This window comes from Rhinopithecus roxellana, chromosome 17 (genome assembly GCF_007565055.1).
Source record: "Rhinopithecus roxellana isolate Shanxi Qingling chromosome 17, ASM756505v1, whole genome shotgun sequence".
NCBI classification, from domain to species: domain Eukaryota; kingdom Metazoa; phylum Chordata; class Mammalia; order Primates; family Cercopithecidae; genus Rhinopithecus; species Rhinopithecus roxellana.
Window position 1 is genome coordinate 104065080 of NC_044565.1, and position 25389 is coordinate 104090468.

Sequence of the window (25389 nt, forward strand, 5' to 3'; positions counted from 1 at the left end):
CATGACTCCACCACAAAGTATCCATGTGCCCTTGGGAAAATGAATTTTTGCTTCAGTTTTCACACCTATAAAATGGGATACCACTTACCTCAAAGGATTGTCCACCTAAAGTGTTTTTGCAAGGACCTGCCACAGAGTAGATGCTCAATAAATTTTTAATTGTTCACGTTGGCTTTTGGAGCCCATGACCCCACACAAAAAGAAGGGATGGCATCTTGCTGGTACATCTTAGGTCACTTTCTGTATTGATAGTGGCTCACCACAGAGTGTGGGGCCCCTGGAAGATGAAGCCAAATCTGCTAGCTACTGTTACTGTTCCCTCCGGGTTCCAACAATTCCTGCACAGTTTAGCTACTCAATTCATTCCTAGTTTGCTCCCATCCTATATCAAGTTGCCTATATAAATGCATATCAAAAGGAAATAAATTAGCAACGTTGTAGGTGCCACCGAGTGCAGGTTTTCTCACTCCCAGTCATCGCAGTCTCCTGCCAGTGAGCAGAAATCCCTTTCGACTGTCTTTATTCTACTGCCATCCTGTGGCTGGTCTGTGCCACTGCAGCACCGTGGGCCGGATGTAGCTGAGCATCTGTAGGGTCATTGTCTTCACGGTCCCCAGGAAGGGGGTCCTGAGGAGGGAGTACAGTTGAAGAGTCTGCTCAGGTCCCCCACCAGCGGGCAGGCGCCTGGTGTGAATCACCAGTCTTGACTTGGTTTCTGTTTGATGAACCTTAAGGACACGTAGTACAGGACCATGAAGCCACCGCTGAGGCCAATGACGATGAGGTAGATGGCATAGAGAGGGTACGAGTTCAGCTCCATGGCACTGAGGATCTGGAGATAGACATGCAGTGGGCTAATTAGAATGATGGGCAGCCGGACGTCCAATAATTTAGAACCCGAGGCCTCCCCGCTTACTTTATCTCCGGAGACCGCGATGGTGAAGTTCCCGAGAAGCGTTTTAAAATTTCTTCCGCTGAACTGAATCTTCATCAGCCCTTCAAAACACCACCGCAGGAAGGACACTTTGGAAATCCACGCGGGCACTGGAAACAGAGAGCCTCGTTACTCACAGGTCTCCCTCATATTCTCACGGTTTCCCCATATTCACATGGTCTCCCCATATTTGCATGATCTCCCCATATTTCCACGGTCTCCCACATATTCAGTCTCCCCATATTCCCATGGTCTCCCCATATTTGCATGATCTCCCCATATTCCCACGATCTCCTTTATATTGACACAGTCTCCCCCATATTCAGTCTTCTCATATTCCCACGGTCTCCCCATATTCCCACAGTCTCCCCCATATTCAGTCTTCTCATATTCCCACGGTCTCCCCATATTCCCACAGTCTCCCCCATATTCACAGTTTCCTCATATTCTCACAGTCTCCCCATATTCCCATGGTATCCCCATATTCCCATCATCTCCCCATATTCCCAGTCTCCCCCATATCCACACAGTTTCCTCATATTCCCATGGTCTCCCTATATTCTCAGTCTCCCCATATTCCCACTGTCTATATTGACATGGTCTCCTGCATAGTCACATGATCTCCCCATATTCCCACAGTCTCCCCATATTCCCACGGTCTCCCCATATTCCCATGGTCTCCCCATATTCACATGATCTGCCCATATTCCCACAGCCTCCCACATATTCCCACAGTCTCCCCATATTCCCATGGTCTCCCTATATTCTTGCAGTCTCCCCATACTCTCACCATCTCCCCATATTCCCACAGTCTCCTCATATTCTCACAGTCTCCCCGTATTCCCATGGTCTCCTTTATATTGACACAGTCTCCTGCATATTCACACAGTCTCCCCATGTTCCCATGGTGTCCCCACATTCCCACAGTCTCTCCCACCTGCACAAGGGCACATTCCACTCTCTGAGACAGGGCCGTGGTGGCTCTGGCCCAAGTTCTCTGATGAGCAAGGAGGGGAGAGAGACCAAGGGGCAAAAGGGCAGAGGGGATGCTGGGGACACAGACTGGGGCTGAGGGAGCTGAGAGGCCACGAGGTCACCCGCACGTTTGATCCATAGCAATTCTCAAGAGGGATGTGATGAGGCACCCCTGCATGTGCTGAGCTTCATGGACTGTGCGGGCTGAGGAGACTCAGCGGCCCCACACCAGAGACGATGGAGCCTGTACCCTGATCCTATGGAGGTGGCATGGTACGGGGAGGAAAAGGAGGCAGTGAGCCCTGCCTGGATGCGTCAGGAAAGCCCTGGCAGAAGCGAGGCCCCATGGAAGGTAGGGCATGACATTCCCGGAGACAACAGCTGGCTGGCTCAGAGGTGAGAGGGTGGGGTGTGCTGGGGGCTTCAGAAAGCTGGGGAGGCTGCAGGGATTGAGCAGCCCTGGGAGGATTTGAACAAAGAGGGGCATGGGTTTGCACCTTGGAAAGCTCACTCTGCATGGCTGAGTCGAGAGGGATGTGGAGGGGCCCAGGTCACAGAGACCAGGCTACGGCAGGGGCCCAGGCTTAAACGATGGCAGCCAGGGATGGGGACACAGCCAAGCAGACATTTCAGAGAAACCCAAGGCAGAATCGACCTGGCTCACAGGTGGATGTGGAGAGGGAGAGAAAGAGTCAAGGGTGACTTCTGGGTATTGACTATGGGATAGGAGGAGGTGCATCTGGAATCTCTAATGAAATCATTCCTTTGGCCTCCAGGACAGTGGGCAAAGGCCTCTGCTTCCAGAAGGACCAGCCTTAAGTTGGATCCAAGTGACGAGTGTCCATCTCTGGATGAAAGCAGGCTTCATCCAGCCGCATGAGGCCTAACAAAGCTGGCCCAGGCCCGGGGTGCAGGCCTCACCTGTCCACAGGCTGCTCAAGTTTATCATGAAGCCCCCGGTGAGGTAGCAGGAGTTGTAGAGGGCGTTGCTGAGGAAGGAGGCCATGTGGAAGGTGGGAAGCAGGGCCGCAGTGGCCAGGGCCATAATCCTGCAACAGAAGACCACCAGCCACACCAGCAGGAAGTGCAGCAGGAAGGGCTGGAGGCCCGGCCTCAGGTTGGCCAGCCAGTAGGTGGGCATCCCATAGATGATGATGTAGGCACAGTGCTCCGGAAGCTCACCGAGGATCTGCAAAGAACAGCCCTTGCAAGGATATGAAGCCAGCACCTTCACTGCCATTATTATAAACGTTTAAAAGTATCTACACCCCCCAGTGGCAACTTTCCCTCCTGGTGATGATGAGGCTGTGGCAGGAGGGTGTGCTGGGACCCGATACGCTCAGTGCTGGCTTCCCCCTTGCAGATGCCAAGGGTTCCCTCTAGGGCAGTTCAGCCTGTTTCCCCCAGGGCAGCACTGGGCACCTGCTGTCCTAAGACCTGGTTTCAAGTCCCTACTCTCCCTGACCAGACCAAGTAGCTATGTGGTCTTGGAGAGCCATGTAGCCTCTCTGAACCTCTGCTTCCTGGGAACGCCTGCCTGGCCTGCTCGGGGGCCACAGTGAGGCTCCGAAGAGGTAAAATACAATGAGGATTTCTTTTTTTTAGATTCCTTCTGACCAGAAAACTATCATTCCTGGTCCACAATCCTGGTGTTTTGGTAAATGTTTAAAATAAAAGTTCAAGTCTCTGAAACTCCCCTAGACAATGTGACATCTGGTGGCATCTGCGACTTCACATGACCCATAGCCCCATGGTTCAGAAAAGGCTTCCTTGTAGCAGTGTTTTCTCCACACTTGCCTCCACCCTGGTGGGTGGGGGGCACTTGCTCTCAACCCTGCCCAGTCACCTTGGCAAAGAAATATGGACTAGTGGTGTACAGCCCGTCTTCCAGTTCATAGTAAAGCATTGCCCTCTCCGAGTAACCTAAAAAATAAGGGAAAGGAAAAGAGAATGAAAAAGTAGAATAAATCTACAGTGTTTCTGTTTTGGAGATTCTCTTAATACAATTCAAAGTAGTTATCATACTGCCCAAGTCTCTTACGTTTTTTTAAAAAATAGGCACAGTAGCACAGTAAAGCCACCCTAATTTAGATGTCTGATGAGGCTCTTCAGGTTTTGCAAGTCTGTAGCTCGTGTTCTGCTGTCAAATATAAATCCTGCTAGGATAGGAACAGCTAAGACTCGGTAATTTGCTTTCATCTGCATACTAATATTAACATGCAAACTTTAAAAACATGATTGTCTTGTATATCATAATCACAATGAAATCAAACCCAGAGCTCAGAGGAACACAGCTCAGAGGTGGCTGAGGTACTGCGTGGCCACGCCAGTGGCCACACTCACATTTGGAGATGACATCCAGAATGACATTGAAAGGGATGAGGGCGCCGATCATGAACAAGAGGGCGGCTGTATCCATGAAGGAGAGCTGGATGCTCCCGTGGCCAAAATAGAGGAAACCGATGGTCAGTGACATCAGACAGGCCTCTGCCCCGTGAATGAGGAGGGTGGGCAGGTCTCGGAAGTCGTTGGAAATCTGACGACTTAAAAACCAAAAGGAAGAGATGCTCAGGCAACAACATACACCAGCCCTGTGACCTTGGGAATGTCACAGTCTCGGTACGCCTCATTTTTCTCATATGCAAAATGGGGACGGTAATACCTGCCTCCTAGAGCTGCTCTGAGGATTAAATCAGAGACAGCATCTGTCCCACTGTAGGTACTCAATAAATGGTTGTTACTTTTGTCATAATGTATCAGCTTGGCAATGTTAAAGAAATGATCCCCAGGAAAAAATCAATTAGGTCCGTGAAGAATGTACAGATAGGCTGGGCATGGTGGCTCACGCTTGTAATCCCAGCATTTTGGGAGGCTGAGGCAAGTGGATCACTTGAGGCCAGGAGATCAAGACCAGCCTGGCCAATGTGAAGAAACTCCATCTCTAAAACGCACAAAAAATTAGTCGGGCATGGTGGCGCACACCTGTAATCCCAGCTACTTGGGAGGCTGAGGCAGGAGAATCACCTGAACCTGGGAGGTGGAGGCTGCAGTGAGCCGAGATCACCCTAGTGCACTCCAGCTTGGGTGACAGAGATAGACTCTGTGTTTTAAAAAAAAAAGAGATGTGTGCTCAATGATGTCTGCTGCCTCGTTGCTTGTAGTAGTAAAAGCCGGAAGATAATCTGGCCATCAAGATGGACTTAACGGGTGGGTGATTATGGCTAGATTGACTGGAATGCCGAGGAAGACCCAATCAGACAACAGGTAGAAGAGCTGCCCTCACTGAAAAGAAACCGGCTACAAACCAGCATGCAGAGTATGATCCCACTACGTTTAAAAACATGTGTGTGTATGGAAACGTCAGGAAAGACACACGCCACATAGTGCCGTCTGGTTTTCTTTGAGGGCTGGTGTGACTGGGACTTCCCTTTTTACTAGAGATTCTCTCTTATTGTCTACATTTTTCTCAATGACCCTATGCTATTTATACGATCTTCCAGCTGGTGAGGTTGTCTTAATTTTGTTTAAAGAATAAAAGCAATAGGGCTGTTCTGTGTCACCTTGAAGATTAGTGCTAGTCCCAACAATGTTGTTTTCTTTTTTTGAGATGGGGTCTTGCTCTGCTGCCCAGGCTGGAGTGAAGGTGCAATCACGGCTCAGTGCAGCCTCCACCTCCAGGAATCAAGCAATCCTCCCACCTCAGCCTACCAGGTAGGCCCATGCCACCCTAACTGGCTAATTTTTGTAATTTTTTGCAGAGACGGGCGTTCACCATGTTGCCAGGCTGGTTTTGAACTCCTGAACTTAAGTGATCCACCCGCCACAGCCTCCCAGAGTGCTGGGATTACAGGCATAAGCCACCACGCCCCACTGGATGCTGTTTTTTCTTTCTTTCTTTTTTTTTTTTTTTTTTTTGAGACGGAGTCTCCCTCTGTCGCCCAGGCTGGAGTGCAGTGGCCGGATCTCAGCTCACTGCAAGCTCCGCCTCCCGGGTTCAGGCCATTCTCCTGCCTCAGCCTCCCGAGTAGCGCCCACCACCTCGCCCGGCTAGTTTTTTGTATTTTTTAGTAGACACGGGGTTTCACCGTGTTAGCAGGATGGTCTCGATCTCCTGACCTCGTGATCCGCCTGTCTCGGCCTCCCAAAGTGCTGGGATTACAGGCTTGAGCCACCACACCCGGCCAGGATGCTGTTTTTTCAAATGACTCTCTCTCTCATTTTCTCCTTTAAATTCACTTAAATAGAAAAGGCTTAATGTGATATACAAAGACTTGGTGGGGCAGGGGGTCAGTAATAAAAAGACAGATAATTACCGGATCAGTGTGGTAAACTGCTGCACCGCCCCAGGCATCTTTGTAGGACTCGGGAGGCAGTTGGTGTCTAGTGGGGTCAGGCTGCTGGGAGGCAGAAGATGTGGCCAGGTCATGGGGGCAGCCACCTTCTGCAGGGAGCTCTCCTCTCAGAGCCGCCCGCCACATTACCTTTCCACACAGGTGTCCTCATCAAGATCCTTCGTCTCTGCTTTCCACAGAAAGTCATCTAAGTCACGCACTTTTTCTAGAAACAGGGCTGCAAGTGACTGAGCCTTCTCCCTGGTGGCCACTTCCCGCTCTCTGCTGCGCCTGTCAATGCTGGTCAGGTCCACTGCAAGCAGGGGATGTGGAGTCATAGGTGGCCTGTTCCCTGGCACCTGCTCCCAGGTGAGGAGCTTGGCGCACGCCCAGCTCACAATGTTGATCACCCCTCGTGGGGCTCTGGGACATGCTCTCCACCTTCAGCCACGAAGCAAGGGGCAGAGCAGAGAGAGGCAGAGGGACCCCAAGGGCTGGGCCTTCACCCTGCCAGGCCTGACCACATCTGCAGAAGCCTCAGGGGAAGGGCAGTGGATCAAAAAATGGGCAACAGCAGAGGCCTCACCCAAGTCCTACTACCCAGGCTCATTTTGAGGATATCTTAGGACAGAGCAAGAGCCTTCAGAGCCAAGGGCCACGTCACAATCATGCTCTGGCTCCAACTCTAGCTGTCCAGGAAGCTTTTGATGAGGACTCAGTGCCCCTCCATGGGGAGAAGTTGGGCTGGTCAGGGGGAGGCTGAGTAGTTGGGTTCACAGTTAGTGAGAGTTCTATCCAGAGAGTGAGAGCTCTATCCAGATGGTGAGAGTTCTATCCAGGTAGATAGTGAGAGTTCTATACAGATAGATCGTGAGAGTCCTATACAGAGAGTGAGAATTCTATCCAGATAGATAGTGAGAGTTCTATCCAGATGGGGAAAATTCTACCCAGATAGTGAGAGTTCTATCCAGATGGTTAGAGTTCTATCCAGATAGATAGTGAGAGTTCTATCCAGATAGATAGTGAGAGTTCTATCCAGATAGATAGTGAGAGTTCTATCCAGACAGATAGTGAGAGTTCTATCCAGATAGATAGTGAGAGTTCTATCCAGATAGATAGTGAGAGTTCTATCCAGAGAGTGAGAGTTCTATCCAGAGAGAGAGAATTATATCCAGAGAGTGAGAGTTCTATTCCCACACAGAGTTTTATTCAGATGGTGAGAGTTCTCTTTTCTTTCTTTCTTTCTTTTTTTTTTTTTTTTTTTGAGACAGAGTCTCACTCTGTCGCCCAGGCTGGAGTGCAGTGGCCGGATCTCAGCTTCCTGCAAACTCCGCCTCCCAGGTTTACGCCATTCTCCTGCCTCTGCCTCCCGAGTAGCTGGGACTACAGGCGCCTGCCACCTCACCCGGCTAGTTTTTTGTATTTTTTTTTAGTGGAGACGGGGTTTCACCGTGTTAGCGAGGATGGTCTCGATCTCCTGACCTCGTGATCCGCCCGTCTCGGCCTCCCAAAGTGCTGGGATTACAGGCTTGAGCCACTGTGCCCGGCCTCCAGATGGTGAGAGTTCTAACTAGAGAGTGAGAGTTCAATCCAGATAATGAGAGTTCTATCCAGATGGTGAAAGTTCTATCCAGTTAGTAAGAGTTCTATTTAGAGAGTGGGAGTTCTATCCAGACAGATAGTGAGAGTTCTATACAGATAAATAATGAGAGTTCTATCCAGGCAGAGAGTGAGAGTTCTATCCAGACGGCAAAAGTTCTATCCAGTTATTAAGAGTTCTATCCAGAGAGAGTTCTATCCAGATAATGAGAGTTCTATCCATATGGTGAGAGTTCTATCCAGATAGTGAGAGTTCTCTCTCTCACTGAAAATTAATAACTTGGCTTCCCAGACAGCCTGCCCAAAGCAGGAGGATGTCTGGCTGGAGGGTTCCAGGGACTGGACAACTTCAGGTAGATTTATCACTGTCCGCTTGGTCTGCTGCTCTGCCCCAGGAGGGAGACAGCACACTCGGCTGGAGACCCAAGCTGATCAGCCCTGCCTCCTAAATCCCAGGGATGCTAACCTGTGGGGAGCACCAGGCAGCCCCACACCACAGCCATCCTCTTGCAGTGCCTCTGCCTTCTATCTCCAAGGCCCTGGCAATGCCAGAAAAGGCAAACTGAGCCCAGCCACAGCCAGGATCTCCCTATACCCAGCTCAGTCTAGACCCATGCATGCCTGCCCACCCTCCCTCCATTCCTTTCCCAGAGCCTTGGCTTGGCTAGAGGTGACCTACTCCTCTCTCTCCCCCTTCCCTCCTCCCATATCCTCTTTTTTTTTTTTTTTTTTTTTTTTTTGAGATGGAGTCTCACTCTATTGCCCAGGCTGGGGTGCAGTGGCGCGATCTCAGCTCACTGCAACCTCCACCTCTCAGGTTCAAGCAATTCTCATGCCTCAGCCTCCCAAGTAGCTGGTACTATAGGCATGAGCCGCTGTACCCAGTGAATTTTTATATTTTGAGTAGAGACAGGGTTTCACCATGTTGACCAGGCTGGTCTCAAACTCCTGACCTCAGGTGATCTGCCTGCCTCGGCCTCTCAAAGTGCTGGGATTACAGGTGTAAGCCACTGCACCCGGCCCTTCCTCCCCTTTTCATAACACATCTCAAGACAAGATAATGTCTAGGTGTGGTCTTATAAACCATGATGTGGCCCCCCAGTGTGCAGCACTGTGGCTCAAAACATCAGATTTTTGGGCACCCCAGGCCCCGTGTAGCTCTTGCATCCCAGGTTGGTGAGGGGTTCCTGCCCCAGGGCTTGTAGTCCAGAGCCCCCTACAGTAACCATATAAAATGTAAAAAAGAGTTTTCAGGTCTGCTGTGGACACTTGACTTCTGGTAACCCCTCTCCAGGGTTACTTAAAATTATTCCCTGGTGGCCAGGCTGGCAGGTGCCCTTTGGCCCCTATTCTGGGGATAGCTGGCCTGAGAATGACACACTGTCAGGAAGCCAGGCTGCCACCTGAGCACAGGGAGGGAGGTGACCTTTCTGTGAGTTCGTGCAGAATGTGAGTACATAGGGTGAGGGGCGGCCTGTCCTCCTGAGGTAAGGATGGTGGAGAACTTGGGACACTAGGAGGAGGGTGTGGGCAGCTGGATGAGGAGTCAGGGCCAGGGCTGGGCACCAGTCCCAGTTCTGTGCCTTACAGCTGTGCTGGAGCAGGTGTTTAGCTCTGCAGGCTCCAGGCTTCTCATCTGTAAAGATGGAAATGGCCTTGGCGTGGCAGGAGTTTGAGAGTCAAACAGGAGACCCTCTGGGCCTGGCATGTTTGGGCCCCGTGTTTGCCTTCAAGATGATCACTGTTGTCCTGTTTACTGGTGGGGTCCTTGCTACAGCTTGCCAGCCTGGGTGGAAGCTGAGGGCTCAAGTGACCTACAGGACAAGCCATGACAGCTGCCTCCCCGGGACCTGGTACAACAATGCCGCCTGTCCAGCAGCCATGCCCTTCCTCAGCACTCAGGATTTCAGGCCAGGTACCTGGGAAGGCAACTGTCCCCTGCAGAATGAAGGAAGTGGCTCACGCTCCATGAGTGTAATATGCTGAGGGTTCAGGAGCCAAGCAAAGGGTAAGTCTGGGGCTGCCAGAGCAATTTTCATATCTAGGGATTCTCTGGCCAAGGCCACCACCCTGGGCCCCCCTCTGCCACCCTGCACCCTCAGACTCCCTGCCACTGTGGGAGCACCAGGGCATGTTTTAAGATCTGGTGACTTCTTGACCTTAAAAGTTGTTTCCCTACCGAGTCTGAATAAAAATTCTGATCTTTATTGATCCCCACCCTCTTGGATTCTGTGCCCTCCCATCTTTGGAGCTTGCAAGTTTCTCATCTATCATGCACAGAAGGGTGGCTATTTGTCAGAAGCTTCTATTTCCGGGCCCTCATATCTAGCATTTGACAGCTGGCAAACCACCCCCTGTTCTTCCCCATCCTTGCTCCTCCTCTCCTGAAACCTCTGGGAGTTTCTCCCCTGAATCTCTGTAGCAAGCTTGGGCAGGATTGAAGCATCGGGGAGGCCCCATGTGCCAGGTCCCTGGCTGCTGGCCTTGGGGACTCACCATAGAAGTCAGCCGGGTTGCTGTAGCGAGGACAGGGGTAGCCAATGGCTGTGAAATACTGGACCATGTGCTGGGCTGCCCCTAAGTAGATGGGGGTGCCAGACGTCATCAGAAGGACCAGATCAAACAGCCTGAAGATGTCGGAGCGAGGCTGGTGGAGGGAGATGAGCACCAGCCGGTTGCCTTTGGCCAGTCTGGACAACGTCTTCACCAGGTTGTGTGCAGTGAAGCTGTCGAGCCCAGAGGTGGGTTCGTCGAGAATGAGGATTCCTGCCCAACAGAGAGGAGCCTGGTGAGTCGGTGGGGCTCTGGCCAGACTAAGCCAAGCCTGAGGGGACCACACAGGTCCCTCTGCCCCCATCTGCCCCCTAGGCCCTCACCTGGGTTCCACAGGAGCTGCACCCCAATGCTGACTCTCCTGCGCTCGCCCCCCGACACCCCTCGCACATACGTGTTGCCCACGCGGGTGTCAGCGCACTGCCGAAGCCGCAGCTCCGCGATCACATCCTCCACCTGTGGGCCAGAAGGAGTTTTGAGACCACCCCAGGGGCCTCCTTCAGGGCTGGACACATTGTGACCCCAAGGATAAAGGCAACTGCTCCCCTGGCTGGGTTTGAAAGTGAAGGGAGACAGCTCCCGCACTTGAGTTCCAAGCTGCAACATTGGTTCCCCCTATTCTTTCCACAGGTCCCGAGCAGCCTAGATGTGCCGGGCATGTGCTAGGAACATGGCCGTGTACTGGGGACCATGGCTCTCTACCCACATGGAGGCCCAGAAAACACACAAACAAATACACTCATCCCACATCTTAAAAAGTGCAATGAAGGGAACCAATGGACTGAGCTAGCTTCTGGCAGGCTGTGGGGTTTGAAAGGAGGGTAGAGGGCAGGCTGCAGCCCAGGGTGGGTGGACCGCAAGCTGAGTTGTTCAAACTCAACCTGTGGCTGGGACCTGAGGCAGGGCAGCAGGGGAAGAGGGGGGCATGGACACTGTGGCTTCTTGGACCCTGGGGGTCACCACTGGGGCCAGTTACCCTTTTGTCACGCTGGGCCTGGGAGAAAGTTCTGGGCAGCCGCATCTGGGCAATGAAGGCCAGGGTCTCTCGCACAGTCAAGTTGGGGAGCAGCTGGTCGTGCTGGCGCACGTGGGCCACGCACTTCCTCACTAGCTGAGGCGAGCTGGGCTGCCCATTGATCCAGATCTGGCCTGACTTGATCTTGCCACCGTGACCTCGGCTGGTGATCACGTCTAGCAACGAGGCTCTCCCACAACCTGCAAAGCCACCAGAGACATCCCTGAGAACAGAGCTTCTGTGGGGGCCAGCCTGGCAGCCACTGCTCCCCACACACTCTCCAAGACCCTGGACTACTCTGTCCGTGCAGATGTGACCAGCCCCTGGAGAGACGGCATAGTCCCTGGACCTAGATGGGGTGGGCCCAGGACATGGAGCTCCAAGCCTTCTGTCTGCAGCCAATGTGAGCACCCCTATGGGGCTGTGAGGCATGATGGCGCTGGGGGCTCAGGCCAGGCCAACCAGTGGTGTCCTGACAGGAGAAGGCTAGAGTCCTAGATGCCACAGGGCCAGGTGGTGCCTGGAGCATTTGTCCCCTCCTGCCACCAACCAAGGCCCTTTCTCCCCAAGCAAGGCTAGTGTTAACGTAACTATTTTTGGCTGGCAAACATGCCAGCAATCTCTCATTATTCAATGTCGGTTGGCTCAGAAGCTGGTTTTGTGAGGACTAATTTGGAGCATTTATAGAGTGTCTTTTAAAAATGCAAAGCCAAATCTATTTTGAGAAATAATGGAGGAAAATGTAGAGAAATAACAGAAGTAGAAACGATTTTAAAACTACAGCACAGTGTACACATATGTTCTGACTGTATCTATACCCATCTCTCTCTTCTTTCCACCAGTAGTACTTTTTCTTTCTTTCTTTCTTTTTTTTTTTTTTTGAGACAGAGTCCCACTCTGTTGCCCAGGCTGAAGTGCAATGGCACGATCTCAGTTCATTGCAATCTCTGCCTCCCAAGTTCAAGCAATTCTCCCTGCCTCAGCCTCCTGAGTAGCTGGGATTGCAGGTGTCTGCCACCACACCTGGCTAATTTTTGTATTTTTAGTAGAGATGGGGTTTCACCATGTTGGTCAGGCTGGTCTTGAACTCCTGACCTCAAGTGATCCACCAGCCTTGGCCTCCCAAAGTGCATCAGTGGTATTTTTAATTCTCTTTTTTAAAAAAAAGATTCACCTAACTGAGGGTGGAAGATGGGAGGAGGGAGAGGAGCAGGAAAAATCCCTTGGATTCTAAGCTTAGTACATGGGTGATTAAGTAATCTGTACAACAAAACCCCATTACACTAGTTTACCTATATAACAAACCTACTTGTGTACCCCCAAACCTAAAATAAAGGTTAAAAAAAGATTCATGGCACTCGAGTTAACACCACCCTCTTCCAAATGATGTACTAATTGTTATTGATTTGAGAAAGTCAGCATCAGATTGGATCTAGTTTCCAAAGGCTTTCAATGAGGCTCTTTCCGTGACAGCTGTTTAAGATGTGAGTGCGGATTGGGCTCAGGCTCAGAACATCTTCCTACCGTGGAGCTAGGAATAAGCTCTTTCCACTCACCCAGATGGAGTGTTTTCTGCTTGTTTGCGTGTTTGTTTTGGAGACGGGGTCTCACTCTGTGGCCCAGACTGGAGTGCGGTGGCACAATCTCAGCTCACTACAGCCTCTGCCATCCTAGTTCAAGAGATTCCCCTGCCTCAGCCTCCCGAGTAACTGGGAATACAGGCTCCTGCCACCACACCTGGCTAATTTTTGTGTTTTTAGCAGAGACGGGGTTTTACCATGTTGGCCAGGCTGGTCTCACATCTTGGCCTCAGGTGATCTGCCTGCCTCAGCCTCCCAAAGTTCTGGGATTACAGATGTGAACCACCGTGCCCGGCCCCAGATGGAGTTTTAATTTCCTTACTGGAGAGCAAGTTTTCCAAGTTGTGTTCAAACAGACTTGTCACATGTTGAGCCAATACATATGTGATAAGTCCTTCCTGCCACACAGTATGTGCTTCTTGCAGGAGGCCCCACAGCACCCAGTGCAAACCTCAAAAACCAAGAAGCTTCCCCACATGATCTCTCTGGTTACTGTGCAGAGGATCTCAGGGTAGAAGGGGCCTGTGCGCTATCTCTGGGTGTACCTCATTTAAGATCCCTGAGAACATAAGTGGAGCAAAATAGCCAGGAGAGAAACCTGAGAGAGAAGCTTCAGAGCCAGGCTCCAGGGGCACAGGGGACTTCACCAACATTCACAGGGACCACGGATTCCCACTCAGAAAGCAGGAAGTCCACGTTTTCTGAGCAAAACTTTGTGAGAGTGGTGGGGAGCCTTTCTAGTGGAGGATACCTGTGGTATCCGGGGAGACTCTTTATAAGGTATGACTCACCCAAATCTCATCCAAAATTGTAATCCCCGCTTGTCGAGGGAGGGACCTGGTGGGAGGTGATTGGATCATGAAGGCAGGTTTCCCCCATGCTGTTCTCATGATAGTGAGTGAATTCTTATGAGATCTGATGTTTTAAAAGTGTTTGGCAGTTCCTCCCCTCACTCTTCTCTCCTGCCACCATGTAAGATGTGCCTTGCTTCCCCTTTGCCTTCCACCATGATTGTAAGTTTCCTGAGGCCTCCCCAGTCATGAGCAACTGTGAGTCAATTAAACTTCTTTTCTTTATAAGTTACCCAGTCTCAGGTAGTTCTTTGGAGCAGAGTGAAAACGGACTAACACACCCTCCATGAACTAAGACAAAACACCCACTGGCATTCAAGACCTTTACTGAATGGCTGGAATCTCCGAATCAGTAAACTCATCAATTGGAAACCACTTTTGATATTGCTGAATCGATAAAAGAAACTAAAATGCCTAGGGCTGTTTTCTTTTCTTTTTTTCTTTCTTTTTTGAGATAGTAGTTTGCTCTTGCTGCCCAGGCTGGAATGCAATGGCACAATCTCAGCTCACTGCAACCTCCACCTCCCAGGTTCAAGCAATTCTCCCACCTCAGCCTCCCGAGTAGCTGGGATTACAGGCATGTGCCACCACGCCCAGCTAATTTTTTTTTTTTTTTCCAGTAGAGACAGGGTTTTACCATATTGGCCAGGCTGGTCTCAAACTCCTGACCTCAGGTGATTCACCTGCCTCGGCCTCCCAAAGTGCTGGGATTATAGGCATGAGCCACCACGCCCAGCCAGGCTGTTTACTTTATATTTTAAAAATTAATGGCCAGCGTTCTTTTGTGTTTGTGTTGGGCAGAGGGAGGAGGGGATGGCAGTAAAAGTCATAGGAAGTGTAGTTGATGAACCTTTCTAATAAATCATTTTAATAATTTCAGTTGCTCAGTTAAACTAAATTTGGCCTGAGACTGCCTGCATACTTTGAGTTCCCACAGAGCAAACTGCAAGCAAACTTAGTATGTAAACAAACTGCAACTTATCTTAGCAGTATATTCCCTTAAGACAGAGATTGGCTGAGACAAGTTGCTGAGTCTCAGCCAATCATGGCAGCCAAGCATCAGCCAGTCACAATCACCTGCCTCAACCTACCGACTGATGAGATCCTGTCCATACCCAACACCTGATCACATCACCCTCAAATAAATAAGGTGAACACCCAACTGTAACCAATCAGCTATTTCTGTAGAGCACTTGCTTTTTCTGTCTATAAATATCACCTGACCAAATTGCTTGGGGGAGCTCTCTGAACTGGTCCTGTTTTTGAGCGCTGCCAGATTCATTAATCATTATTTGCTCAAATAACTCTACTGTTTATTTGTCTAAAGTTTTTTGTTGTTGTTATGTTTTCTGTTTTACACAGGCAAGTAAACCTGAAGTCAAACAACACTGAATCTATAGTTAAACTACCAGGAGCTGCTGGATGCAGTGGCTCACGCCTGTAAATCCCAGCACTTTGGGAGGCCAAGGCAAGCGGATCACCTGAGGCCAGGAGTTGGAGATCAGCCTGGCTGCCATGGCGAAACCACATCTCTACAAAAAACACAAAAACAATTAGCCAGGCATAGTGGCACCCACCTGTAATCCCAGCTACTCAGAAGGCTGAGACATGAGAATCATTTGAACCCAGGAGGCGGGGGTTGCAGTGAGCTGAGATCACATACTGCACTCCAGCCTAGGTGACAAAGCGAGATTGTCTCAGAAAAACCAAACCAAACCAATTAAAAAAAAAAAAAAAAAACCAGGAGACTATTCAATGTAATTTATTCATTCCTTTCTAAGAGATGGGATCTTGCTCTGTTGCCCAGGCTGGAATGCAGTGACACAATCATAGCCCACTTCAGTTTTGAACTCCTGGCTCAAGCACTCCTCCTGAGTAGCTGGGATTACAGGGGCGTGGCACCCTGCCCAACTAATTTTTTAAATTAAAAAAAATTATTTTATCAATGGAGTCTCCTCCCTATGTTGCTCAGGCTAGTCTTGAACTCCTGGCCTCAAGCAGTCCTCCTGGCTCAACCTCCCAAATATTCAATATAATTCTTGCTCAACCTTTCTGAACTTTCCTCAACCACAAATTAGGGATGCTGACAGCTAGAGGGTTGTATGTGTGAAGTATTAACCATGATATGACCCTAAGTAAAGACCCATGTGTCCCCTAGATGCTGGATTCAGGAAGAAAAAGCAGATACAACAAGAAACACTACTAGATGTTATAAATAAAAATACAACAGTAGGCCCATGAGGGCTCTACTTTTTTTCTTTTTCTTTTCCTTTTTTTTTTGAGATGGAGTCTCACTCTGTCGCCCAGGCTGGAGTGCGGTGGCATAATCTCGGCTCAATGCAAGCTCCGCCTCCCGGGTTCATGCCATTCTCCTGCCTCAGCCTCCTGAGTGGCTGGGATTACAGGCACCCGCCACCACGCCTGGCTAATTTTTTGTATTTTTTAGTAGAGACGGGGTTTTACCATGTTAGCCAGGATGGTCTTGATCTCTTGACCTCGTGATCCACTTGCCTCGGCCTCCCAAAGTGCTGGGATTACAGGCATGAGCCACCGCGCCCAGCTGGGATCTACTCTTTTCTTATTTAGGTCAGGATTGCAGGGACAGGGACAGAGTGAGAGGAACTTCATGACTGTGGTGCTGTTTCAGTTACAAAGTGCATTTATACATAAGATTTCATTTGATCTTTGGTTAAACAGTAAACAGAACTTATCTACCAGACGGGTGTAAAATTTGGAGCAGATGCTTACAAAATTGAGTAATCTCTACCTCTGGAAATGATTAATTAAAAGATATAATATTCTCTCTCTAACATTATGTAAGGGTGTCCCAGGGAGAAATGCGTTGATCCGAGAATCATGAAACCAAAGTTCTAGTTCTAGCTCTGCATTAAACATGTGTCCTTATGAGAATCCCTCAATTTCTCTGGATTTGAGGTTTCTCATCTGTCAAATGGAGGGAAGTGTGTGTGTGCGCGCATGATCCCGCGCAAGAGAATACTCTAGACACACTAAGGAGTAGGGAGTTTGAACAGCTTCCTCTGAAAATGCTTCCAAACTGGTAGGGGAAAGAAAGGTGGAACATAATGAGAATGAACTCTGTTCCCCAAGCCCCCTTTCAGCTCAGACATTCTCTCATTTTAAAACTGGCTGTGGAAATGACAATTTGAGGCACTCCAAGAACGTGGCTCTTTGCAGACGAGTGAAGGTTGTGCTAAGTAAGATGCTGGAGAGGCTGAGAGGTGAGAGTGTGGCAGGGGCTTCTGGCCATAATCAGAATGTGATTGCGGAGGAGCAACCTGAACCGATACCCCTCATGGCTGGAGGAGTCTGAAAAGAACATCACATGCTGAAGCTGTTTGCTGATCTTTCAGTCCAGGTGTTAGCCAAAGTCAGATGCTCTGGCCACAGCCCCGGGTGGACAAGAGGCACACTCATGACTCTTAACGACAGCACCTACCCACAAAAGCCAGCAAATGGAGGAGCCAGGATTTGAGCTGAGGTCTGTCTGACCCAGAACCTGTGCTCTCAACCATTCTGCTGTATTCTACTAGTCAGCAAAGAGCTCCACAAGAAGCATCCATTTGTCCAAAGGACCATTCTGCATCCCAGGAGAGAAGCCATTGCCCAGCGATTTGCCTTTCCGGTACCTGAGCTCCCTATGATGGCCAGCATCTGCCCACTTCTCACTTTGAAGCTTAGGTTCTGGATGCCTAGCTCACAAGAATTCCGGTGGCTGGGAGATGTCCAGGGCATCTTGAACTGAGCCAGGTGCTCAAACCAAGGGACCTGAGAAGCCAGGTCCACCTGTGGGGAGACATCAGAAGGTTCCTTAGAGAGCTGAATGGTTCAGAGGGCTTCAGCAACTTCTGTTCAGCATCTTCGTTCCCCAGGTGGCCCCTCTCCACAGAGGATATGTCCTCACCTACACGCAATAGGCCCCAACCCAGGTTTTACCAAACACGGAAGCAGAATCCATGCTGAGAACCTGTAGCTGCTGTTTCCAGGTCTGAAGATAAGAGGAATGAAAAGCATGTACAGGCCGGGCATTGTGGCTCATGCCTGTAATCTCAGGACTTTGGGAGGCTGAGGCAGGTGGATCACCTGAGGTCAGGAGTTCCAGACCAGCCTGACCAACATAGTAAAACCCCGTCTCTACTAAAAATACAAAAATTAGCCGGGTGTGATGGTGGGTGCCTGTAATCCCAGCTACTCGGGAGGTTGAGGCAGGAGAATCACTTGAATTTGGGAGGCAGAGATTGCAGTGAGCCAAGGTTGTGCCACTGCATCCCAGCCTGGGCAACAGAGTGAGACTCTCAAAAAAAAAAAAGAAAAAAAGAAAAAAGAAAGGCATGTGCAATAGTGGTATAGAAATAAAAACAAAACATGAAGCAAAATGTCTTCACTTGATAATAGTAATTTACTAACAATTTATCAAATGTTTACTATGTGCAAGACATTGTGTTAATCACGTAACATCCATCATCTTATTCAATCCTCATTGCAAACCTGTAACACAGACACGATCAGAATCCTTGTTTTACAGATGAGGCTCAGGGCAGTTAAGTAACTTGCTCAAGGTCACACAGCTGGTAAGTGGCAGAGCAGAGAAAGGCTCATTGGCTTGTCCCAACTCACACCCACAGGAAGCCAGACTCAGGCCTCTGAAGTTCACCATCCCAGGCCCCACCATGTTCCATCTGGGTCCCTGGGAAGGTGTGGGAATATGGATCCTTGAATCTGACCAGGGGGTTCCTGGGTGCCTCTGAAAGGTCAGTGGTTGTCTTTGCACTCTGGATGTTTTATAAGCTCCAGGGATAGTACATTTTTTTTTTTTTTTTTTTTTTTTTTTTTTTTTTGAGACGGAGTCTCGCTTTGCCGCCCAGGCTGGAGTACAGTGGCCGGATCTCAGCTCACTGCAAGCTCCGCCTCCCGGGTTCCCGCCATTCTCCTGCCTCAGCCTCCCGAGTAGCTGGGACTACAGGCGCCCACCACCTCGCCCGGCTAGCTTTTTGTATTTTTTAGTAGAGACGGGGTTTCACCATGTTAGCCAGGATGGTCTCGAACTCCTGACCTCGTGATCCACCCATCTCAGCCTCCCAAAGTGCTGGGATTACAGGCTTGAGCCACCGCGCCCGGCCGGGATAGTACATTTTACAAAAAAAGAATATATATATATACACACACACATATATATAAACTGATGAAATCTGAATAAAGTCTGTAGTTAATAGCATTGTACATTGTTAATTTCTTAGTGTTCATAATTATACTATGGGTATGCAAGATGTTAACATTAGGGGAAGCTGGACAATGGGTATATGGAAACACTGTATTATTTTTGCAATTTTTTCCAAAATCTAAAGTTATTTCAAAATACAGTTTAAAAAGAGTCCCAGAGACATTTTTCTATAGGTTCACACATTTTGCTTTATGTTTATACAACAATTTCATTCTCTTTCAAGCCTCTCAACCTCTAGCTCTGATATATGCCATTGATGACACCTATTGCACCTGACACGTGAGGCATCAATATGGACTGGACTCTGTCCTTGGGGGTGGAGGGCCTATAAGGTGGACCCACCCTTTTATTCCACCTGGGGAATTTCCTGGCTGTCCCTGCCTGCTCCTCTCCCCTTGAACCCAGGCGTGCCTCTACCTGGTAGTTGAGGTCTCTGACCTCCAGGGTGTTGGGCTGGCCACTGTAGGTGAAGTACAGGCTGTTGTCAGTTTCAGAGGAGAACAATCTATCCTGGAGGCCCTGTGGGAGACAGGACAGGTGAGGGGCTCCTTTGGAAGCCGCTGAGAACATAGGAGAAGACAAGGAGGAAACCGACAGGTAAGAGCAACTTCTTAGAGCCGACGTAGTTGAAAGCTCAAATTGGCAAGAGATGGGATTGCACAGGTGGAGCCTTGGAGCTTTGGGAAAATAGGAGTGCTGACAAGGGCCCATCTCCTCTTCCCTTCAGATAGAGCTTCGGGGCTTCTCCTGGGGCACCTGCCTCAGAGAACCTCAACCTCAGGCTAGTGGAGCCTGAAGCCAAGCGGCGTACGGTAAAGAGACCCAGACTCTGGACTGGAGAGAGTTCTATAAACAAACCTCTGTGCTTCGAGAAGATCTGACTGGAGCGGGCAAACCCTTTGCCTTTAACTTTCCCTGCAGCTGGCTTCATATCTCCTAATGCCAACCAGACATGACACATGCAGCATATGAGAGGGAAGTAGCTGTCGAGAGTTAATGCCCAATATTCATGAAGACACCACTCTGAGAAAAGTCCTAACCAACTTCTTAGTCCTCACTAACATCTGGCATACTTCTCCTCACATCTGATTTTGATGAGGAGTTCGTGCAACGAAGCGACTGAAAATGCTGCTGGGAGCTTTGAGAGGTAGTGCCTCTCATCGCCATCATCATGTTGTTATTGTTGAAGTGGTGGTATATTTGAATGTACATTAAAAAATCAGCGTTTCATGGTGTCAGCTGATATCTTTGAACGGTATTAACTATCTGCAGACCTGAATTCCTCCTATTCTGACAATTCAATCATTTAAATTATTGAGGCCCAAACAAAGAAGCAACTAGGAAGTCCCCCACCATTTCTTTTTCTTTGGATTGGGTCTTGCTGTATCACCCAGGATGGAGTGCAGTGACATGACCACAGCTCACTGCATCCTCGACCTCTCAGGCTCAAGCAATCCTCCCACCTCAGCCTCCTAAGCAGCTGGGACTACCAGCATGCGCCACCATACCCAGCTAATTTTTGTATTTTTTGTAGAGACAGGGTTTCATCATGTTGGTCGCAAACTCCTGGGCTCAAGTGATCCACCCACCTCAGCCTCCCAAAGTGCTGTGATTACAGGCGTGAACCACCTCGCCTGACCTCCATTGTTTACTGCATTCAATTTTTCTTACATTTCTGCCAGGCAGGAACAAGTACATTTTCATTAACAAGTTCCCATAGACTTTCCTCCTCAAGCTACCATTCTCACACTATACATTCCTTCAATCAACCATGCACCCAACAAACGCTTATGGAGAGCCCAGAACACGCTTCAGGCTTGGAATTTGGGATGTGACAATGAAAAGGCCGTTCAAAAGCTTAGATTTTGGCAGGTAAGACAGGTGATTAGGATGGAGCGAGACAGATCAGGCAGAGAGGGAGGCTGATGGGTTTATTTTCACTGTGTACACAATGCACACACATGCTGTAGGTGAAAATAACATGAGTATGCCTTACGTGAAAATAACAAATACCATACATCAGTCTTCTTGTCTAAGTACCCCTGCAACGATGGGGGCCAGAAGTCCTTGGAAAGAACATTCCAGGTCAGTGGAGGCGGAGGGAAAGAAATTCGGTGACAGTATGCTGCAGGCGTGCTGTGGGGAACCCCCAGAGTTCTGGGAGAGCGTGAAAAACAGCAGACCAAAGTGACTTCCATTGCTTAATGTTTGAATTATCACCATAAAGACCCAAAATTATACAGAAAAAAAAAATGGGAAAGAGAAACACCTAATTCAGGAGAGGGGTTATCTCTGGGGAGCGGGAAGAGATGAAAGGAGAAAGGGGACACAGTAGGAGTGCGGGATCAGGCTTCAAAGCTTTTGGTAATTGGTGGTGTGTACATGAGAGTTCTTTAAGCTGATTTGTGTACAATATTTCACAATATGTTGTCAAATTGAGAGAGCAAGCCAGTGAGTAGAACTCCAGAGTTCCATTCCCACCTCAACTCCAGCTGCCAAAGCCCCAAAGCAGGAGGGAGGTTGGGGGAGAGGAGGTAAGAAGGTCTGTGCCCCAAGCTCCTGGGGAGATTGAAAACAGCTCAGACAGATGCTGGACTCCCGGCAGATCAGCGCTTTGGCCTTGCCCCTCACTCGCCCTCTCCACCATCACTGTACACATTGCTTCATTGTCCCATTTTTGTTGTTGTTGAATCATCAAAAAATCTTAGCCATTGCCAGCTGTGCACGGTGGCTCATGCCTGTAATCCCAGCACTTTGGGAGGCTGAGGTGGGCAGATCACCTGAGGCCAGGAGTTCAAGACCAGCCTGGCCAACACAGTGAAACCCTGTCTTTGCTAAAAATAATAAAAAAAAGTGAGCCGGGCATGGTGGAGCACCCCTATAGTCCCAGCTACCCTACTCGAAAGGCTGAGGCAGGAGAATCGCTTGAACTGGGCAGGTGGAGGTGCAGGGAGCCGAGATCATGCCTTTGCACTCCAGCCTGGGCCACAGCGTGAGACTTTGTCAAAAAAAAAAAAAAAAATCTTATCCATTGCTAAGAGACTCATGTGGGCTAACATGCATCTTGCTGTTGTTTTTAAAATAAATATCTGCAGGAGGGATATTAGACAATGTAAATGAGCTGAGAAATTACTTCTGCTGGCCCAAACACCCCCAGGTCGGATTTAGGCATGGAGGAGGGGCTGAGGAAGGAAGGTCAGACATTTGGAGTCTGGAGCGATGTGTGGAGGTGACCTGCAGCCCAACTGGGTTCCGCTGTGCGGTACTTTGAGAAGGGGAGGGAGCTGACAGAAAGAGGAGGCAGAGCAGAAACTGGATAAGAGGAAGGGGAAAGGTGCCTGGTTCCTTGTTCCAAGGTTTGCCCCAAGCCCCTTCACTGTGGGCTGGGAAGGCAGATGTGGGCCAGCCCGGACTCCAACCACCACTGAGGGATTGTGCCTTCCAGAAGGCACAGGCAGCTCATCTTTCAGAGGAAGAAAATTCATGCCTGGGTTGGGGACAACCTCTGTTCCATTTTAAAATATTTTCCATGGCTCCCAGGAAGGATTTGTTAGACTCTTCCTGAGGTTTTGACAAACTCTCTGTATTTTTCAAATACTTAAATATCTATTCGGCTGACATCTTAATCAGTACGCCTGTCAGAACATCACTTGAATTTCCGACAGGCGACACCCAAAAAAGCAAAAGCAGGTTTATTTGTAGGTAACCAGCTCTGCTCCTGCTGGGCTACATTGTAATTTCTCCCCGTATTAACTTCTGATCGAATTCCTGAGTCAGATGCCTAGGCAAGAAGGAAACTCACAGCGTACATGTTTCTAGTTCTGAGATGAGGAGCCTGTGCCTTGCGGGGAGTGATGTACTGACGCTCGCGGCTGGAGGGTTGGCGAGGGGACACGCAGGACTTGTTCTTGGCTGAAGGAATTTTATCGAAACATTCAGCCTAGGTCACACACAGCTCTGCCTGCTGCAGGGTCTCTCTTGTCCTTCTCTGTTGCTGCTCCTGCCCATGGCATGAAGAGTGTGTGGGTTAAGGGCACTTACCACTCCAGGTGCCTAAGCTGCCAGAATTCTCTGTGCAAATGGCCCCAAGTCCATCCCCAGCGTCTGTGCACCTCCTCCCAGGCCCAACCTCCTGAGGACCTTTAGGCCAGAGAGGTATATACGTCTGTGCAGGGCAGGGCTGCCATGCAGGTAGGCAGGAGGGTGACCACCCAGGGTGTTGAGGGCCCCATGGAGTGGGATGGAGCTGAGGGGGGCAGAAAAGGGGGACAGGCTGTGGCTTGGGCTGGAAGTGGTTCCCCCGTACCAGTGCATTCTACCCAAGGCGCCTTAGAATTTCTCAATTTACACCTGACCTTTCAGGTTGTGAGGAAGATATGTTGAGACAAGAGGACAGAAACTAGAGAACACATGCTGATGTTCCCACAAAAGCCGTCTGTCACCCTGTCTCACCCATCGCTTCACTACTGAGACCAACCTGACAGCCACATGGGCAGAGGAGACACCAATGGAGTCCCCAGCATGTGTGGGCACGTTTCTATGATGGAGTCTCATTGGGAAAAAGCAAAACTGGCCAGGAGCGCTGGCTCATACCTGTAATCCCAGCACTTTGGGAGGCTGAGGAGTGTGGGTATCTTTGACTGTTCTTACAGCTTGACTGATGACTTTTATATATCTAGACATAGGAAATGTGACCCTCATTCTCTTGTTCCAAGCCCCACACGTGTTAGGGGCAGACCCTCGCTCAGCACCTGGAGTGACAGGATTGGACAGAAGGGAAGCAGAAATGGCAGGGCTGGAGTGCATTTCTGGTGCGGTCCTAGCATTTCTTTGCCTCTCAAGCTGTGGTGGCCGAATCGTCAGCCCTCCCAGGCAGAAAGTGTTCCCAAAGCCCTGCTAGCTTTCTATTCTATTCAGGCTTTCACCATTCCCCAAAGTGGTGGGCCCCACAGGGTATTGAGAGAGCAGAGCTGGTCAGGTGTGGTGGTTGCAGAACTGACTAGAAATGGTGGGCTCCTTGGGTCTGGCCAAGTCAAGTCGTGGAAACTCAAGGCCAGTCCAGGCAGTTTTCCCCATTGGGTGTGGAGTTCTCAATCATGCTTGTCTTTCTCTCCTCCCTCCTACCCACAACAGGCAAAGATGGAAAGGTGGGATGGGGTGAGGCGGTGGGAGTGGGGATCTGCTTCTTGCCTCTCTTCCAGTTTAGACTCCTGTTTCAAATCCTGCCACACCCCGATTTCAGTCAAAGGCTATTTCTTGAGTAAACACTTCTCAGGTAAAATGAGGAAGGAAACGTACCTCCACCTCCTGCCACCTGGCTGCTTCTACTCCTTCCAGCTTTCTCCCAGACCTTACGATTGACTGCTAGAGCCACACATGCTGATGTTCCCACAAAAGCCATCTGTCACCCTGTCTCACCCATCACTTCACTACTGAGACCAAACTGACAGCCACATGGGCAGAGGAGACACCAGTGGAGTCCCTGGCATGTGTGGGCACATTTCTGTGATGGAGTCTCATTTGGAAAAAGCAAAACTGGCCAGGTGAGTGGCTCATGCCTGTAATGCCAGCACTTTGGGAGGCTGAGGAGGGTGGGTAAACTGAGGTCAGGAGTTTGAGCCTGACCAACATGGTGAAACCCTGTCTCTACTAAAAAATTCAAAATTTGCCAGGTGTGGTGGCAGGTGCCTGTAATCCCAGCTACTTGGGAGGCTGAGGCAGGAGAATCACTTGAACCCAGGAGGCAGAGCTTGCAGTGAGCCGAGATCGCACCACTGCTCTCCATCCTGGGCAACAGAGCAAGACTCTGTCTCAAAAAAAAAAAAAAAAAGAAGAAAAAAGAAAAAGTGAAATTGTCCCACATCACACATAAGAACATGATTTCCCTAAAGGAGTGTTTCTTAGGGCAGCAAGTGACCTCAGAGGCCTCTGGGACCCTGAATCTGTTCCCCTCAGCACTTTGCCATGCAGGAAACAGTCCCATGGCCATGTCCTCACACTGCTTGCTGTCCGGGTGGTGCTAGGACAGAAGGCTCCTGAGGGAAGAGAGAAAGGTTTGATTTCTCCTGCCCGCCCACCGGGCCTGGGATGACTCCCCATTGCTCACTCACCGAGGCATCCTGGGCAGTGGTCCCTTTCGGCAGCCCTCTCTCCTCTGCCACCTTCCCAGCCATGGGGCCCACAGGTCTGTGCCCTGGGCTGCAGCTCTCTTAGACCCAGCTGCTGCCTGCCAGGGCCAGTGTCTTCACTCTGTTTCCTGGAGCCTCCTGCCCTGGGCCCGTCTCTCCCAGCATTCCTCTCTGGCAAGCCCAC

At 49.9% G+C, this 25389-nt stretch overlaps 1 protein-coding gene across 2 annotated transcripts; it reads right to left on the reverse strand.

Moving 5' to 3' along the window:
* On the reverse strand, window positions 1-25339 carry ABCG8 (ATP binding cassette subfamily G member 8). Of its 2 annotated transcripts, none has more exons than XM_010382578.2 (13): window positions 25188-25279; window positions 19495-19596; window positions 17486-17642; window positions 11369-11607; window positions 10716-10848; window positions 10336-10605; window positions 6391-6553; window positions 6223-6303; window positions 4253-4452; window positions 3756-3832; window positions 2831-3098; window positions 917-1044; window positions 1-832 (listed from the first exon to the last, which is right to left on the reverse strand). In XM_010382578.2, the coding sequence occupies exons 1-13, from the start codon at window positions 25248-25250 to the stop codon at window positions 695-697; spliced, it is 2019 nt and encodes a 672-aa protein (XP_010380880.1). In that variant the 5' UTR covers window positions 25251-25279; the 3' UTR covers window positions 1-694. The 2 variants fall into 2 exon arrangements, with proteins under 2 accessions (XP_010380880.1, XP_010380879.1); XM_010382577.2 differs by having other exon boundaries at window positions 138-832; window positions 6223-6306; window positions 25188-25339.
* Window positions 25340-25389: the final 50 nt, after the last annotated feature.